Raw genomic sequence first — 17,366 nt, 5'->3', positions numbered from 1 at the left:
ACGCCCGGAAAGCCGCGGCCCTGCTGCACGCGCGTCATCTGTGCCGCCATCCCGGGATCAGGAGCCAACCAACGGGAGCCTTACTCCTGCCATGCCGCTGGCGGGCGGCTGGGGAGCGCCCGGAACCCGCTCCCGTTTGTGGGGCACCCCTGTGCCCAGGGCCCGCCCGACGCCCACTCACACCCCAGGGCCCGCCCGCGGCGCTCCGGGGGCTGCCGGGCCACTCACGGCGGCGCTCGGTGGTGTGGGTGGCCCCGCGGGCATGACGCAGGCGGCGGGCGGGCAGGAGGGAGGGAGTAAGAGAGGGAGGAGCCCGTGATGGCCGGTGCCGCCGCCGTCGCGCTGTCCCTCGCCGCGCTGCCGGCCACCGCCACCGCCGCCCCTCCGCCGCTGTCAGCTGCCGACCACCGCGCCGCCGCCATGGCCGAGGAGGAGGCTCCTAGCGAAGGGTGAGTGGAGCGGCCTCGGGGTGACCCCCGTCCTCTCCGCGGGTGTCCTGGACGACGGCAGGAAGCCTTTCGGGGCGCCCGGGCTGTGCCGTGCCGCCACGGGTGCTGCTCACCCGCCTCCTCCCGCCGCCGGCCCGTCTGCCCGCGGTGCCTACGGGCTGCGGGCGGCGGCGGCCGCCCCCTGTGCTGGGGTCTGCGTGGGCTCCCGCCTCCCCGAGCGCCCGCCGGGCTCCGCGCTCCGCCTCGGCCCCGCCGCGCTCCGACGTCGCCGCTCGGGCGCTCCCCGGCGTGTGGGCACGCTGCCTGCCATGTTTTGCTGCCGCGCAGCCCGTCTTCCTGCCGCGGCTTCCCGCTTTCTGGCACGGGCAGGCTCCCGGCAGGGTTTGCCGCCCGCTCCCTGCGAGCCCTGTGTCCCCTCTGCTTCCCCTTCTGCACCGGAGCTCCGCCGTGGCTGGCCGGCTGTTGTCATTGCACACCTGCCTGCAGGCGTATCCCTGCTTCTTTGCTTTGGCGTATGTACGCACTCCGGCTGTCATCCACCCTTCCCATTGCGCCCCAGAGGTCACACGGCCGCATACAGTGCTGGCCCGTGCTCCTGTGTGCCTCTGCGGCTTTATCTGTGCGTACAGATACCCCATCTTCTCATTCTATACGTTCACTTTGATGTAGAGCAGACAGTACACTTGTTCAGCCTCTCTGTGTCATCATTCTGTACTTTATATAAGTAGGAGATGAGAGCACATCTATAAATTACAAGCATGCACTGTTGCCCTAACTTTTCCAGTACTGTATGCTATCCCTGCTAACTTTTTCTTTCATTTTACTGTCCCAGGACATTAATATCTACTGAAATAACTCCTATGGCATAAGTTACCCTGACCCTGTTCTTGACACGTGTCTCTAATACCTGTTTGTAACCATTTACACCCGTGACATTTGACTTTATTGTAGCTAATAATCATTCTTCTGCCTGGAATTACATAGTTCCTCACTATATCTTTTGTGTGTGTACGTTCAAATGCTTGTATATAACTGACTAATCAATGGTCAATTCTTAAATTCACATGTTCTTTACTCAAGTATGCCTTCTTAGTGTATGCTTTATTTCTTGTTACACTTAAGCTTCCATTGCAGACCTATTTTTATACCCTTCCATTGCCCCCAAATATGTTGTCTGCCCCTGTAGAATAATACAGACATCCTGTCTCTGAGTTTGTTTACTAAACATGCTTAACATATCTGCTGGTCACTTATCTCACAGTTAGTTCCATCATATTTTTTATGGTTCTAATCCAAACGGTGCTCTATCAGAATACATCTAGCTCTGCTTTAGTCATACATGTGCTTTATTCCTCCTGTCAGATGTGTAAATATGCTTTGTATGCATTGTTTACATTAATTTTTCTTCTTTCTCTAGGCTTTAAATATTAGGTAGTATATCCCATTACTGACTGCCTAGTCCTCAAAAACTAATTTCTTGCCTTTTCTCCTACATCTCTCTTGTTGCATAACTAAGTCTTGTGTTATTTTGAGAAATCAGAGTTAAAATTCTTCAGCTATTTGCATGAAAATCATGCTATGCATTCATGACTTCTTAATTAAGTATATTGCCATTTGCATGTTGTCATGTTATGTGTCTGTTTTGTTATCTTCCAAAACTACCTTCATCCTCAGTCTTGTTCTTTTTTTAGTCCTTTTTCCAGCTTGGTATTTTGGTATTTCATCTTACATACTTTCCTGCTCTGCCAGCTCAATCTGACCAGATCTGGACTATCCATCTTTTCCAAATTCCCTGTTATGCCATTATCACCGTATGTACACAGCATTCTCATTTCAAATGCAAACTCCAAAAGCTTCCCTTTCAAAGCACTATGCAGTTTTGTCTACTCTGTAACTCTGCACTCTCCTCCTTTCCTCAAACTTAAAATAGCTTTCCAAAATCTTCACCTCCACACAACCTCTGCAACATTACCCACCTGAAAACTACAAGTGAAACGCTTCTTGGTTCTGTGTTCTTTCTGACCCCTTCACAGTCTTAAATACAAGTACTTTGTAAAGCTTCTTCTTTCTGGTTTACAGGTTTTCTAAGTACAAGTCTTAAAATAGCTCTGCCTCAGCCTGTTTTGTTTGTGTGTTCATTCAGCGCATTAGCCTGAACTGCATTAGCTGTCTGGTTTGATCACACAGAGTGCTGAGTGCTGCTGAGACGCTGCCAAGCGCCCTCAACTCCAGTTGCCTTTCAGGATTGCAGGATCGTAACACACGTTGGTCTGGACATAGGTTTAGGCTGAATTTTCAAGGGGATTACTGCAAGTTTCTCGTGTGGTTTACACAGCTGGGTGGTTTTTAAGGGGTGTTGGTTTTCTGGACCTCTGAATGATTACACGTTGATGCGGTATTTTTCAGAGTAAGCCTCCCAATTCACTAAAAACCTTCTAAGAACAAAATATCATCATCCTTTTCCATGAATTTAAAAAGTGCATTTGTGTTGAAATGTTAGTGCTTTTATTGGTCAGTTTCTAGCAATAATTAAAATTAGCATTTGTTCATGTTTTGAAGTCAAGCAATGCTCAGTACCCAGGGGAAGCTTATAAACAAGAGAAATCTGTTAAATGATTTTTCATTTAGCAGGCCGTGGCAGTGCTAGGAAGTTACAATATACTGTCAAACCCCTAGAATAAATTACTAGTGACAGGTGCACACAAAGAATAAATGCAAAGTTTATCTGCTTTGAAAAGAATAGTGTGACTCAACTTGTTACACAGCACACTTGCTTTGTTGCAATTTGGTAACTGTGCAAAGCATGGTGAAAACAGAATAATAGTGGTTCAGTTACTTTCTGGAAGATCTCAGCTGAAAAATATTCACGAAAGCTATTTATAGCCCTGTCCTAACTTTGAATTAGAAGATTATCTAAACAAATGTTTAGTAGTCACAGTGACAGTGATTGCTTGGTTAACATGTCACCTGCCAGTGATTTCCAAACCTGTTTACAGCCTTGGACCTCCTCTGTGTAGGTTTTAGGTGGAGACTTCTGCCTGTGAGGCAGGAGCCTTGTATTGAATTCACTTATTCACTCTGGATGCAGCAGGACTGCTTATGGCTTGTAATATAACTAGGAAGAACAGCTACTAGTATGTGTATGCATACAGAAAAAGATCCCCAAACTGCAATACGGGGTTTTTTTTCCCCCCTCTCTGAGATACGTGGAATAGTTTTCTTAAAAACAAAACTTTAGGACATCTGCAGTTACAAGCCCACATCAAATTGCTTGTAATTGGCCTTTAGTCTCACAAAATAGTGGCTTGGAGTAAAGGTAAAGGCATACACTCTAACACCAGCATTCACAATTATTTTTGTGTTATCCTTCAAGCTTGTTTGTATTACAGAACTCAGTTTTGAAGTGAGCTGTTTGATTAATAAAAGAGGAATAGTTTATTAGGCTTGATAGAGCCCGTGTCTTCTCCTTGGTAGGATGGTTCGCAGTGTTACAGCATGAAAGGACACTCTCAACTCAGAATTTTTGCCTGAATTTTTTGCTGGTTACATGATCTAGGTTTTACAGCAAACTGACTGGGTAGGCTACTGAAAGCAGGGTCATGCTTCCCTTTTCTTCTTTCCTGTAGTGCAGGTGACTGAATGCAGGTTTGGTAGCTACAACTTGCATTTTTAAAAACTGAGTGAGATGTAAGTGCAGTGTGGAAAGCAGATGTGGAAAAAGGTTAAAGGTAATTTCCTTCCTCTTTTCTCATTTTGTCTTTTTGGTTGGCAGGGTTGTGTCAGTCACAGCTTCAGTACTTAAAGCCTTTTGTGTTACATGGATGAGCTCATCAGAAGGTATTTGTATGAAGAGGTTTTTCAGGCATTTATGGGATTATTTCTAATGGTTTCTGGTGCTTATATGAATTTGAGTAGGGAAGGGGTCTGCGTTCATCAAGATCTCTCATTTCTCCTTATGCAGACTAAAGGGAGAGAGGGAAAAATGGCAAAATGTAACAGGGGCTATCTTCTCATTCTGGTAGCAGAAGAAAGATGCTCATAACCCCACTTTCCAAGTATCAAACAAAGACACTTTTTCAGAAGCTGCCAAAGCTGTAGAATTAGGTGGGTGGGGGGTCACCGCAGTGGAAATGACAGTGAAGCTATAAACCCAGAGGGACAACTAGCTGTGACACTATAGTGCTGGTGACCATGGGTCATTGGAGAACACAATTTTTAGCCAGTAGTGCATGTATTTGGGTATATGAAGAGTTGTTTTAGAGTGTGCTGGGGGCTGATAGGCCCAGTCAGGGATCTGCCTCTTTGAAAGGGACAGTGTCTATGTGCTGGGGGTTCTCTGACTGTTCTGAACTTTTGTGGGAGACTCTGAACAACTCTCCCAGCTGACAAACTATTAAAATGTCTCTTCTTTTATATAGTGGTTTATTAAGATTTCTTGCTGAGGAAATTTTGATGCTTGTGTTTCATAACTTCTGGGTATTTACTTGCAATTCCAGCTTTCTTTTGGGATAGTTTTTTGTACATGGTTTGCATTGACAGCCAGGGAGAAGAGGGCATGAGAGGAAAGGTGAGTGTCTGCATTTATATTGGCTCAGAAAGATCCAGATGAGAAGCTGAGCAGCAGGAGAGAGGTCAGTGGAGAAGAGAGATTTGTGAGTCAGTAAAGCTGTGTAAGGGAATGAGGTCGATCTGTAATAAGGTTAAGAGGGTAGAACGAGGTTTTTACGTGGCAGCAAGAACACATGGTGAGGAATGGCAGAGAAGAAACGTGCTCTGAGTGTGTTGTACTAGAAAACTCAAGATGATAGGAGACTACGGAAAGGCGGGGAAGCCACGAGCATTAAAAAAATGCATTCTCTAAAAGTAGATGTAAGAGCGCCTGTGGCCATTGAGGAAGTCTGCTCATGTATTGAAGTGAGAGAGAAGGGTGTGGCAAACAGCAAAATACAGAAGTGGGGTGGGTTAAAGCTCTAACAGACCACTGTAGAATTTTTTTTTTGGTTGCATTTAGTAATTTGGTGTCATACTGACACCAAAAGCTTCTTAATTACATCTTTACCTTTCCGTAAGGGGACTTTTGATGTAATGACTTTTTAGATCCATTTAACTTCTTAACTATTTTTAAGGCTACTTGCACTTCCTTGACATCTAAAGCATTTGTGGTGTAAGCATGTAGAGAAAATAGTCTGCTGTCAAAAGGGTTGTGCACCTCTTAGGTTTTCCAGCAAATGAAATGGGGATAGGTAGTCCAAAATGTTGAATACCAGTTCTTGCATTTTGACATAGGTAGCTCTTTGTCACCTTAGGTGACTGTGATAAAGGAACACATCATAGAAGAGCTCTAATGAGTTGCAATGAAACAACCCTCAGTGTGTGTTCATACTTGTGTACAAGTGGAGTTTGTGTATAGCATGTTTGGAGCAGAGGGAAGTGATCATATGCTTTAGAAAGTCTTATATCTGTGTACTTATATGGGCCTTTATGGAAAAATAAAATCCTTCACCTCCTAATGTTGTGATCTAAATTGTGCACGATATACAATGGAATTTTACCAAAAGAGAAGCAGGGTAGGGTGTGGATGGGCAATGGTGCAGGTTAGTGAGGGGTGCCTGTTGCACGTGTGCTTTGCTCTTGTCCAGTTTGATGGAATTTGGGAACAGGCTGAAATGCGGGCTGCTGGCATGGTGGGTATGAGAAGGCTGACAAGCATGAAGCAAGGTTGAAGTCATGCAATATCTGAAGGGCAGCAGAAGTACATCAGTTGATGTATGAATAAAATAAAAGCAGTACAAAGTTAAATAACATCTGAGGGACACCAAGAGGAAATTTTCATATCCTTAATTTTAGTTATGTTTTTCTTCACAAATTCTTACTGCAATGTGCAGTGTGGTGTTTGTAAAAGCACATGAAATGGGTGGCATTGCCAAGTTCTATCAGACATGAGTTTACTGGGGAGGGGGCAGAGGTAGGACCTCTGTGGTACCTAACCCATGGTCTCTGTCACCAACTTGAGTAGCTTTAGTAGAGCTGTGCAGCTTCCCCCTTGCTTCTCCTCTTTCCCCCCTCCTTCTCCATCTTCATCTCTGTATTCTGTGTTATTCCATACTTGGTATGTAGTTGCTAATATGTTTTTTCTTTGGATTTTTTTTTTTTAGCTTTTAAATAAGAACATGAATCTGAGTTGGGTGCTCTCACAGTTTCTATGTAAGCAGTATGAGCATTTCAGGTTGCAGGCTTGGATAGCACTCCATGGGTAAGCTTCATTCTTGTGGTACATACTGAAAAAGCACTTGCCCTGAAATGGACACCTTTGGGTATAGCTAAAAAGAGGATGGAAGAAATTATAAAAGCATAGATAAAAGGATATGTATGTTTTTAAAAAGAAAATGCAGTGCTGAGAGACTCAAGAAAGGGGGAGGGGGCTGCAATCGTGCATGTTATACTGCAAGATATACCTGTGTCTGAGGTCCAGTATGGGAGGGAGCAGAATTATGGGTCCTCTCCACTTCTTGAGTGCTCACGTTGCTCAAGTGACTTAAAATAGTCATAGTAAACTTTTATATCTCTAAAATAGCCAGAAAATCTCACAGGTTATGGGTTCACATTCTTGAGGTACATTTTCAAGTTAATTTTGATAAGTTATAGTTAATTTTGATTAAAACCATAATAAAACTTGCTTCTGAATTTTTATATTAATTCTGATGTTGAATGTTCTGAACACAGAGTTCAAGATGCAGTTAATACATGAGGAATGCATTGTTTTCACCTCTGCCCTAATGTAGAGCAATATTCTGCAATAACCTATCATGGGTTTTGTGCTGGAATGGGGCTGATGTATGTTACACTTCCTAGAAATATTATGCAGAGGTTTTCAAAACATTCTGTTTTAACGTTACTGAAGTATCCAAGAGTTTCACAACATCTAATTGCATGGAACATCTTGGCTCAAAACTCATCTAAACAGAACTTTATGGGCAGGGTTATAATGTCATCTGGGAAAAAAAAAAATCATTACCCTTTTTTAATCTGTTGACAATGATTTCATCCATTTTTTGTCTCCTCATGAAAATATGAAACAGACATTTCTTAAAGCAAGGAGGTTTTTTTGTTCTCATACTGTATTCCTGATATTTGCTTCTGGGTCTTGCCTCTTTAGTATGCACTTCAAGGTCTTTCCCTGAGGATTTTTAGTCTGTTCATGCAATGAAAGTGAAACATGGAATGTTTTTCTTCTCCTGATTTTTGTCTGCAGCTGCCAGAGTGTTTTGTCCTAGGAACATCTCATTCAAATTGTTGTGGTTGCTACATCTGCCTTCTATTGTACATGCAGAAGCTTTGTCCCTGGATATACAGCCTTCACAACAACAGCTACTGTGTATGCCTGAATGATTCTGACTGTATTCACTGCTCTCAGAAGACATAAGCATGAAAGGACATGCTGCACTTTAGGGACAGGAATGAAGGACTTCAAGGACTCCTAAAATTGCTTATGCTCTTGAGGTTCTCATGAAATCATATCCTGAGCCTTGTTGCAGAAACATCCCTGCCTAGTTAAATGTGGACTTGATGTCATGATTATATGTTACTGTCTGTCAGTGGCAGATCTGACTTAAAAGCCTGGTGTCCTCCACCTTGACTCACAGTCTTTCTTTCCACCTTGATAGTTCACAGGTCTGCTGGTTAACTTTCTGGCTTTTCTGTAGCTGTGTTAAATCATAATTATCTGGTTTAAAATCTAGTGCCTTTTTCATGCCTGAATTTCACAGATCTGGCACAAAGAACAGCCACCAAGATGGACCTTGGATATAGTGATTACTAAAATATTTTTCTTTGCATATTAGGGGTTTTTACCGTGGTGGTGTTGCTGATAACTCTCAACAAAGAAGGATTAATTCTTGCCATAATCAGTCATGTACAGAACCCAATATTCTCATATTGCAGGCTATTGAGTTAATGAAATGGGAAAGGAAAAGTTTATTATAACTCAATTCTGTCTTGAAATGAGCCAGATGTAAACCTGCTACTTTTCTCTGACGTTTTGACACAGAAAGTTCTATTTGATTGTGTCATCCTTGACTGTTTCTTTTGCTTTTTATTGTTTCAGGTTATTACCCATAAACTTGAAATTTAGTAACCAAATATAGAATTTGCTCTGAAAACTTTGTGGTGTTCATGGTGGAAGGAACCATCCTATGTACTCTTAAGCTTTGTGTAGATTACTGCTATGCTGAGGAAAATGCAGAAAGCATCCGGTAAAAAGGAGATAATGAAAATGTTAAAAGGGTATCTGTAGTTACTTCACTTAAGCATCCATCCTGTGTTAGCAGTAAAGTGTTTATAGAGCATTATAGTAAGACAGTTTTATTTTTAAAATTGGCACTTTGCCATAAATTTGATATGCTGACCTCTTTATCAGCTATGAATACCTGATGCTTCTTTTCACTTCTCCTTTTTTGCCCATTCTTAATATTTCTATAACAACTGAAAGGGCTGAATGAGTTGTGAGAAGTAACATGGTGTTTTTGTGGGATGAGGTTTATGTAAGACCTTAGAAGAGTGAACCCTTTGTTGCTTATATTTAGATTTCAACATATTGGGAATTTTGAATTCCTTTGCTAGCACAGTACTGCAAAAGTACTTTATGCATAAACAAGAGGGAAGAATCTAAACTGCCTTTCCAATAGTTTACCTTTGTTTTTTTCTGTTACAGTGTAAGAGTCTCTTAAATTGGAGCTAGCTCGACCTGCTGCGTGCTTATAGCTGCATTGTCAGCTGAAAGACCCTGAAAATCCCAATGCCGTTCCTCTTGGTGCTGGGCAGAAACAGTACCAAATTCTCTGCATTCATTTGTTTTCCTTTTCTTACTTACTTCTCGAATGGCTGAAATTAATTCTGAGAGTCAGGAGAGGTGGGGGTTAGGGTTTTTCAGAGATCAACTTTATTCTAAGAAGATTTAAGGGTAAAGGGTAAAGCTTGAAGTAGTTTACCAGTGACTTCACTCAGTGTTTCAGCTTTTAAAGTTTTTGAGTTTGCTCCCTAGCTAAAATCTTGGTAGTTTTAAATATTGTCTGCAGAAGTTCAATTAAAAATATTAAATAAATTTGTTTCCTGAGAGGAAGACAAACAGATGCAGGTCTGTTGCTTGTGCATTCAGTTACTTTCCCATAATCCTTCCTTTGCAAGTTACTGTGTATTTGTTGTATAACCTGAGCACTGGCTTCCTTACTGATGTATTTTAAAGTCCAAATAACTCTTTGTGACAGGAAAATCTGTTCTCCACACTCCTGTCACTGCTGCATGGTTTTTGGTCTGTACTGGGAGTTTTGATTACCGTACTAACTTCAAAATTCTTGGTGAAAAGCTGATTTTATATTCAACACTTTAGAAAGGTTTTTGCATATGCTGTCTTGGTGGGTCAGAAATTTTTGACAGGTGATCATGTAGCAAATGGTATTGTATTTGTTTACTCTGCTTTGGTGGAGTTCTGTTACCTTTTTGCAACTTGTTTGCAAACCCCAGGTTTTTTGGTTAGGTGTTCTGCCACTCAGTCTTTCCATGGGTCATGGCAGCTAGGTCTGCAGTGCTGGTGTACGTGGGGAGATGCCTCCATTGAATGATTTCAAGCTTAGTACATCTTGTAAGCCATGCATTCCTGTAATTCTAATGTAGGTAAATCAAAATATTGAAAAGGGAGAGAATGAGCTCCATTTCTGTACATTTATTATCTCCTGGATAGCTTCTGCTGAATATTTTTATGTGGCAGAGCTTCCATATTTTAAATCCACACTACAAGCCAGAAATCAAATAGGCTGTTCAGCTGTTTCAGTACATACCTCATTGTTAGAATATATGTTTTCAATTCTTCTTCAGTATCTAAGTTTGCACAAACTTTTTGTGAGGATGTCAGATTTGTGACTGGCTGCAGATCCATTAATTGTCTTGCAGGGATTCAACTCTCACCAAGCTGAATAGGGTTAATGGAGCTGACAGAAAGCTCTAAAATGGGTGGTACAACCAAATTGCCACATTCTTTATTTCGTTTGATCTGAGTAGTGGAGGTGAATGGGTGGGTCAGGCTCACTGTACCTCTGCCTCTACTTGATTCTCAGTTCTTTTGAAAGTTACCCTCCGGCAATTCAAGCAGTGCTGACAGTTAAGATCTTGATTCAAATTAACATTCAAGCAGCTAAGGGCAAGCAGTATTATCCTGAGCTACATTTAACATAATGTTTATTCACTCATTAAGGGTCAAAATGTAGTAGTAATTATTTTTTTTTATCCTTTCTTATGCTTGCAAGCATGAGGGTCTCAGAACACTTGCTCCAACCAGCCAGTGTGTTAGATCCTGCCTTGTGGCTTGGCCCCTGCACGTGGTGGTTGCAGGTCCACTTAGTCAGATGTTTGTGCATGTGTCCCTTTGGTTTGCATTATTTATTATGGTATTTAATCATCCATATAGGCTACTGATGGTCCCCACTAATCTCCTAGTCTGACACTAATCACCTTGACTTTCACTTAGGTCATTCAGTGGGTGTCTCCAGGGCTTTCCCTTACCTTCTGGTCTCCTTCCCTAGATGTGTTAGAAGAAGTGTGGAAGTGTGTGGGGAGGTCTGTCAGCAGGGAGAGTGACTTTTTTGAATGCCTGGCAGTCCAGCAGCCCCCCCCACCCCGCCTGCTAGCCTCTGATTTTTCCAGCCTCTGTTATTCCAGATGTTTTCAGATGGATGTGAAGAATGTAACTAACCCCAAATTGAAGATGCAAGGAATCACTCTATGCAATGCTTTGCCCTACTGCTGGTTATTGATTACTTTAGTGTGCACAGTGATTTATGTTATCACATAGCCACAAATACACAGGGTAAATTCCACTGGTTATGTGCCTTGGTAATTTGATGTGTAACACCTGTAAGTACATTTGGTAAAAAATTACAAAAATTTGAGCTGTCAGTTGCCAGATTTATTTCCCACTTTCTGAAATAGCAAGCAGCTGAGGCCAGTGGACCTCCTAACCTCACAAAATACAAGATTCTGCTCTTGACTTTTTACGAAAAGACAGGTGGGAACAGAGTGTAAGGGAAGTGGTGGGTGATGAGAGCAGTGTGGGGTCTGCCTCTCCCAGCAGTGGGTAGCTCACTTACAAAGTGGAACTGCTGCTGGAATCTTTTGTTTTCTTTCATAATTCGTCTCCATTGCTGGTGTGCACACTGTTTTAAAAGGTCCATTGCTTCATTTTTGACATTATGTATCACTTACAGCTTTATATCACAGAAATAAAAATGATAGACCATGTAAGCAATGGACATTCCTGTATGCATTTAGAAGACACATTTAGCACAGATGTACAAAAGAAATGATACAGCTATAACCTTCCAAAGTTATCAGAAAAAAAATTCCAATAGATTAAATAAATGTTTGTCCTCCATGTGTGGAAAACATCTAGCAATGTGGTAAATCTTTTCTGGAAGGAGGCAAACAAGGGATTAAGTCTTGACTATAGGTAACTAAATATTTCCTTCCTAAAATAGTAATTCTAGAAAATACTCACTTTTTTTTGCCTGAAAGCCTTCACCACTTACTCTTTTAGTTCAGCAAGTACAACAGGACAGAATTGCAAACATAGTTTTAATTTTAAAAGCTTCAGCTTGCTAGCTATATTTATAAAACCATACATGTATGCAATGCCTCTTCTGAATCAAAATCTAAGTATTTGTAAACAGTTCTTCTAAGTAACAAAAGAAGGAGTGGGCAACTTTACCATTCTGATACATTTTCCTAAATAATTTTCCTAAGTATCCAGGCGCTTCCCTAAGACTAGGAAATAAAATTCTGGGACTGTGATCTGTAGATGTCCCTTCTATTTCATTGTGGCCATATCCCTCCACGGTTTTCTTGTTGACCTGTTGCAGCTTTACATTTCTGTGAATAAATAAATAGGATCTTTAAAGTATTTTCTTCACTGAGTTAGTGGTTTTTCTGAGAAGAAACAGTACATCGAGTTTCAGCTTAGGGGAAATAGTGGCTGGTTTTGTTTCTGACCCAAGAGTTAAGAATGAAAATGCCTTGTTGAGCATGTAACTAGCAGAAAGCTTGACTCAGAAGAGTGGTGTCCTAGCTGTTGTTTAATAATTTACCAGAGTAATTCATAGCACTGGACACAATTAGTGTTATTGTTAAACTCAGATTTCACGGTTACTTGCGGGTGAAATTACTTTTGGCTTGTCCCAGCTTTAACTTCTTAAAGATCTTACTTTTAAATAAATGCATAGTTTAATGTGGAAGCAGAATACTTGAATTCCCATTTTCCTATAAGGTGCTAAGTTCCTTTATTTCTTAGATTGCATGAGCACATGGCATGGAAGGACATACAACCACTTGTTCCCAACTCCTCAATTAAAACAATGATAACAATACCCATGGTCCCTCCTCATAACTTATAATTCCAGTGATCTGGTGGGTCAGGAAGGTTATTTACAGAACAGCCAGATATCAGTATAGAGGAGTAAATAATACTGAATAGCAGTGGGCCTGGGTGATTGGATGATTAATCTGTTCTGTTCAGATATGGTTTGGGGCTTTTTTTTTAAATGTCCTCTCCCAGGTTTCTGTGAATCTGAAAAATGCTGCTTGCTGTTGCATTGTGCATTCCCAGAAAGCCTTCCATGTCTTATCATAAACTTAAGGAGCTATACAGCTGTAGAAGTCAGCCCCTTAGAATGTGTGGAGAAGATCCTTTGGGTAAAGAACTTGTGGGGCCCAATCTTTAATTTATTACTGATGCACACTGGTGCACACTGAAAAAGTGGACATTAGTAACCTAATAGTCTTTCAGCATTAGTTGTTGTATAACTAATACTCTCAGTGTTCAGTCCTGAAAATTCTGTGTGTAACTAGCTGGAAAACAGTTCAGTGTAGAAAAAGAGTGCTAGAGAAAGTTGGTTTGGTGACTGACATCCTCTTCCCTGTGAGGAATGGTCCTGTAGCTTTGCACTGGTAGTCTAAGCCACTTCAAAACCAGGTGAGAGATGGAAAAATAAGATTCTGTCTTAAAAACAAGGAGTAAATTAGCACCCAGGAAGAGCTATACCAAATTGCCGTATCCTTTGCAGCACTGGGCTAGGCAATGCTGCCAGCTGAGTCATTCCCCCGGCTCTCATGGTCAAGCTGACAGTACCAAGATAGTAACTGACAGCTGGAAAAGCAGCTTCTGTAGAGGGAATTGTTGGTTTGTTTTCCTCTGGGACTTTGTTTCTAAGTTCATAATTAAGGTTCTAGGTTTTTGCTTGGCAGGATAAACCTGCTTATTTTTCACTTTTTAAATTTAGAGTAATAATCAGGTTAAGCCGGTGAAGGCAGAGCTTATTGCTTTTTTGAAAATTATAGGTTCATGCAAGGTTATGCAGGCAGACTTCCAAAGGAACTTGAGACGAGGCTGGAAACTCCAGTGATTGTTACATATCCTGCCAAGCTTGTTGTGTTGATGTGAGGGCTCACGTCTCCAGGTCAGTATGCTGTGATAGGAGGACATGGTGGAAAAACTGCTCACCCTTTGAAGAATGCCCCTGTTTGTGATGCCACTTTGTAAAAAGTCAGGATGGCACTTTATAAAAAGTCAGGTAAAAATGAATTCCCTCCCAGTGCAAAAATAGTGTTCTTTATGCCGTGTGCTTAACGTGGGCTCTCCTATGAGGAGCAGCAAAAGAAATGTCTTTAAAGCATCAGTGCCAAAAATTACCATGCTGCTCAAGATATTTTTATTCTGTATTGCTGTTGTAGGTTTGGATGGTTATTCAGCTGGCTTCCTGCCTGGTGTCCCACATCACTGCTACACCTTAAAGAGGCTGAGGATAAAATGCTGAAATGTAAGTCTTTGTTTTTTAATAAGTTTCATAGATATAACTAGATTTTTTATAAATTAACATTAAATATAATGAGAGAAGTTTTTCAGTATGTCTTTTACACTGTGGTGAAATAAACAGGTTTAAAATTACATTTTCATTTTTCACTTATGTAGATATTTGATTAGAAGCTATGTCCTTTGAAAGGAGCTCCTATTAGAAACAGTGGTTTCAGTAGAGTGTAGACTTTATATTTTGTCAGGTGTGTTTAGCAACACATCTTTTTCCCCTTTTTTCTCCAGGTATCGCAAGCATATACAATAAACGATACGTGTATATATCTAATGGAAATAAAATATGGACACTGACGTTCTCTCCACACCATTCAAATAAAACTCCACTTGTTCTCCTGCATGGGTTTGGAGGAGGTGTTGGACTATGGGCTCTCAACTTTGAAGATCTCTGTGAGAACAGGACCGTTCATGCTTTTGACCTCTTGGGATTTGGGCGTAGCAGTAGGCCACACTTTGACACTGATGCTCGGGAAGCAGAAAATCAGTTTGTGGAATCCATAGAAGAATGGAGAAAGGAGGTGGGGCTAGAAAAAATGATTTTGCTTGGACACAACCTAGGGGGATTCCTGGCTGCTGCTTACTCCCTAAAATATCCATCAAGGTATGTGAAAATAAAGGAATAAAGGGATTCCTTCTCTTTGACTATAGATTTTAATATAGATTTTCTTTCATCAGGCTCTTTATAGATAATCTTTATGGAGATGACCATGATGATTTAAAGAAATTTTACAGAATTCTAAGACCAAATTGTGTGGTTTGTTTCCAGGTGAAGGAAATAGGTAGATATGGTAAACATTATTTTCTGTATACTTTTCTGTACCTCTTTAGTTCAGTACCCCCTTACCATGTTATAAGGTGAAATAGCAGTGAATATATTTATGGGTGAATATTTTGTCTCAAAGATGGTTTTGTGAAGGGAAAATAGGCCTGTTTCTGCCAAACTTCCCACTCTTATGTATAACATTGAAACTTCTGAATATGATTCCCCTAGGCAATTTATGCCTATATCCTAGCAGTCCGCCTGGTGCCAGCAGAATGATGTAAATAAAATTTTAGTGACCCTTTGATTTAAATTGTCTGTATGCCACTTCATATTTCTTTATAAGGTAACCCATCTGCAGTAGTTCTATAATTGTATTTCATCAGCATTTTCTGCACCATGTTTTGTCCCAACAGTTAATACATTTTTTTTTCCCTTAAAGAAGTAATTTCTTTTATATATCTGGTTATAAGTCTGGTTATATATCCCCTGCTGAGCTAGGATCTTAGCAATTGAGGTAATTCTCTATCAAAAAATGGCAGTGCTTTTGTTGGGATACTTAGTAGTCTCCTATGAAAAACTGAATGTAAGCTTAACTCTCCACATCATATAGCAAATTCTGTATTTTACTAAACATATCTTATTCTTTTCTATTTGTGTCAAGTTTTACTGTTTCTTTGTTTCTCACTTGGATATATTTGAAGTAATTTCATGCATCATTTTTCCCTAAAACACTTTGCCTTTTTCTTTCTAAATGGACAACAATTAGCACAAGTGGCTGGAAATGATGTGTGAAAGTAGATGTGTTTCTAAATCCAGAATTGTAATAAAGATATAAACCTATTAGCCTTTTAGTTATAAACCAGCTTCTACCTAGCTGTAGTTAGCTTTTTGTAGGGATCACTTATCATTTCCTTACCTCTTTTTCCAAAGGATGTATAAATGGCACTGTCCTGTCCTTATGGGATGGGATATTGATTTTGCCCACTGTGGATTTACATCAAAAGTGATGCTTTATTTTTATGCCTCACTGTGCTTAAGTTGGGGTTAATTAATTTGGAGAGGTTTCAGTTTGCGCTCTCACGTTACTAATGTTTCTCTGAAATTAAACTAAGACCACCAAAATAACAAATTGACTCTTAGGGTCCTAAAAGAGCATTGAATCAAGAGATAAATATAGCACAGCTTTCAGCCAGGTTATCTAACTCTTCATTAGAGGCTTAAGGGATTCTGGATACATATTGGTAAGAAAGTACATTTGTTTCTCCAAGCATAGATGATCCTTTAATTTGCTACACTGTACCAGAGTCCATGGAAAGTCCAAGGCTGCTAATCCAAAAAGATTCCCATTTGGCATATTGCTAACTTGAAGTGGGCCATGAATTTCACATAGTGAAATTTCTGGACCTTTACTTTGGAAGTGAATCTCATGGATAACTTCCCATTATCCTAGGTTATGTTTTAGGCTTGTTTACCAAAAGGAGAAATGCCAAACAGGAAGGAAAGTATTAAGAAAGGAAACATGAAGCAAAGGTTACTTTATTTGTGTTAATTTGTCTGCCATATTATACTTAATGCCATAGTTTGTGCATGGAGTGTGTGGCTGTCCTGAATGGCTCCTCATGGCTTGTTCTGCTGTGCCTCTGATCTCCCCTGCTTGATTTGTACAGTTAGATTCTACCCTGTCCTCTCTTACTGTTGCTGTTTGCTGCAGGGTGTGAGTATGCTCATAGCTGAGCTGACCACCAAGAAATGTCTTTGTGATGTTAATCCTTTCCAACCCTTCATTCCAAGCACAGGGTTTTGGTTTCCCAACTGATCATAACCCGGAAATAACTTTTGGGATCACTTCTGGCATCATTTTAGGCACTATGAACTCTTCTGTGTTAATATATAATCTCATGGCTTTAAGGAAGGAAGTAATGAAGGAAAAAGTAAAGATAAAAAGGTAAAAAGTTAAAGATGAAAATATAAAAATCATGGACGGATTTAGGTTAGATAAGACTTTTAGGATCTAGTCCAGCTGTTCACCCAGCATTTCCAAGTGCACCACTAACTCATGTCCTTAAGCATTGCAGTCACACATCTAAATACCTCCAAAGATGGGTACTCAATCACTTCCTTGGGCATAGCATCATAAAATGTTATAGGTGGGAAGGGACCTAAAGGATTATCTGGTTCCAACCTCCCTGCCATGGGCAAGGACACATCCCACTAGACCAGACAGAACAAGACAGCCTGTTCCAAT

General features: G+C 40.8%; 1 protein-coding gene across 2 annotated transcripts in view; it reads left to right on the top strand.

Annotated features, from left to right (window-relative positions):
• Positions 1–290: 290 nt before the first annotated feature.
• The window catches only part of ABHD5 (abhydrolase domain containing 5, lysophosphatidic acid acyltransferase), a 28,232-nt gene continuing 11,156 nt past the window's right edge, over positions 291–17,366 (top strand). Inside the window, exons 1-4 of one of the 2 annotated variants that reach the window (XM_059846999.1) lie at positions 341–449; positions 6,605–6,702; positions 14,223–14,308; positions 14,587–14,959. In XM_059846999.1, the coding sequence (XP_059702982.1) occupies positions 6,620–6,702; positions 14,223–14,308; positions 14,587–14,959 (542 nt within the window). In that variant the 5' untranslated portion in view covers positions 341–449; positions 6,605–6,619. Of the gene's footprint in view, positions 450–6,604; positions 6,703–14,222; positions 14,309–14,586; positions 14,960–17,366 lie in introns of both variants that reach the window. The other variant, XM_059846990.1, reaches the window with a different exon arrangement.

The sequence above is a fragment of the Haemorhous mexicanus genome, chromosome 1 (genome assembly GCF_027477595.1).
Source record: "Haemorhous mexicanus isolate bHaeMex1 chromosome 1, bHaeMex1.pri, whole genome shotgun sequence".
Classification (NCBI taxonomy): Eukaryota; Metazoa; Chordata; class Aves; order Passeriformes; family Fringillidae; genus Haemorhous; species Haemorhous mexicanus.
This window is presented reverse-complemented; position numbering and strand designations above follow the sequence as displayed.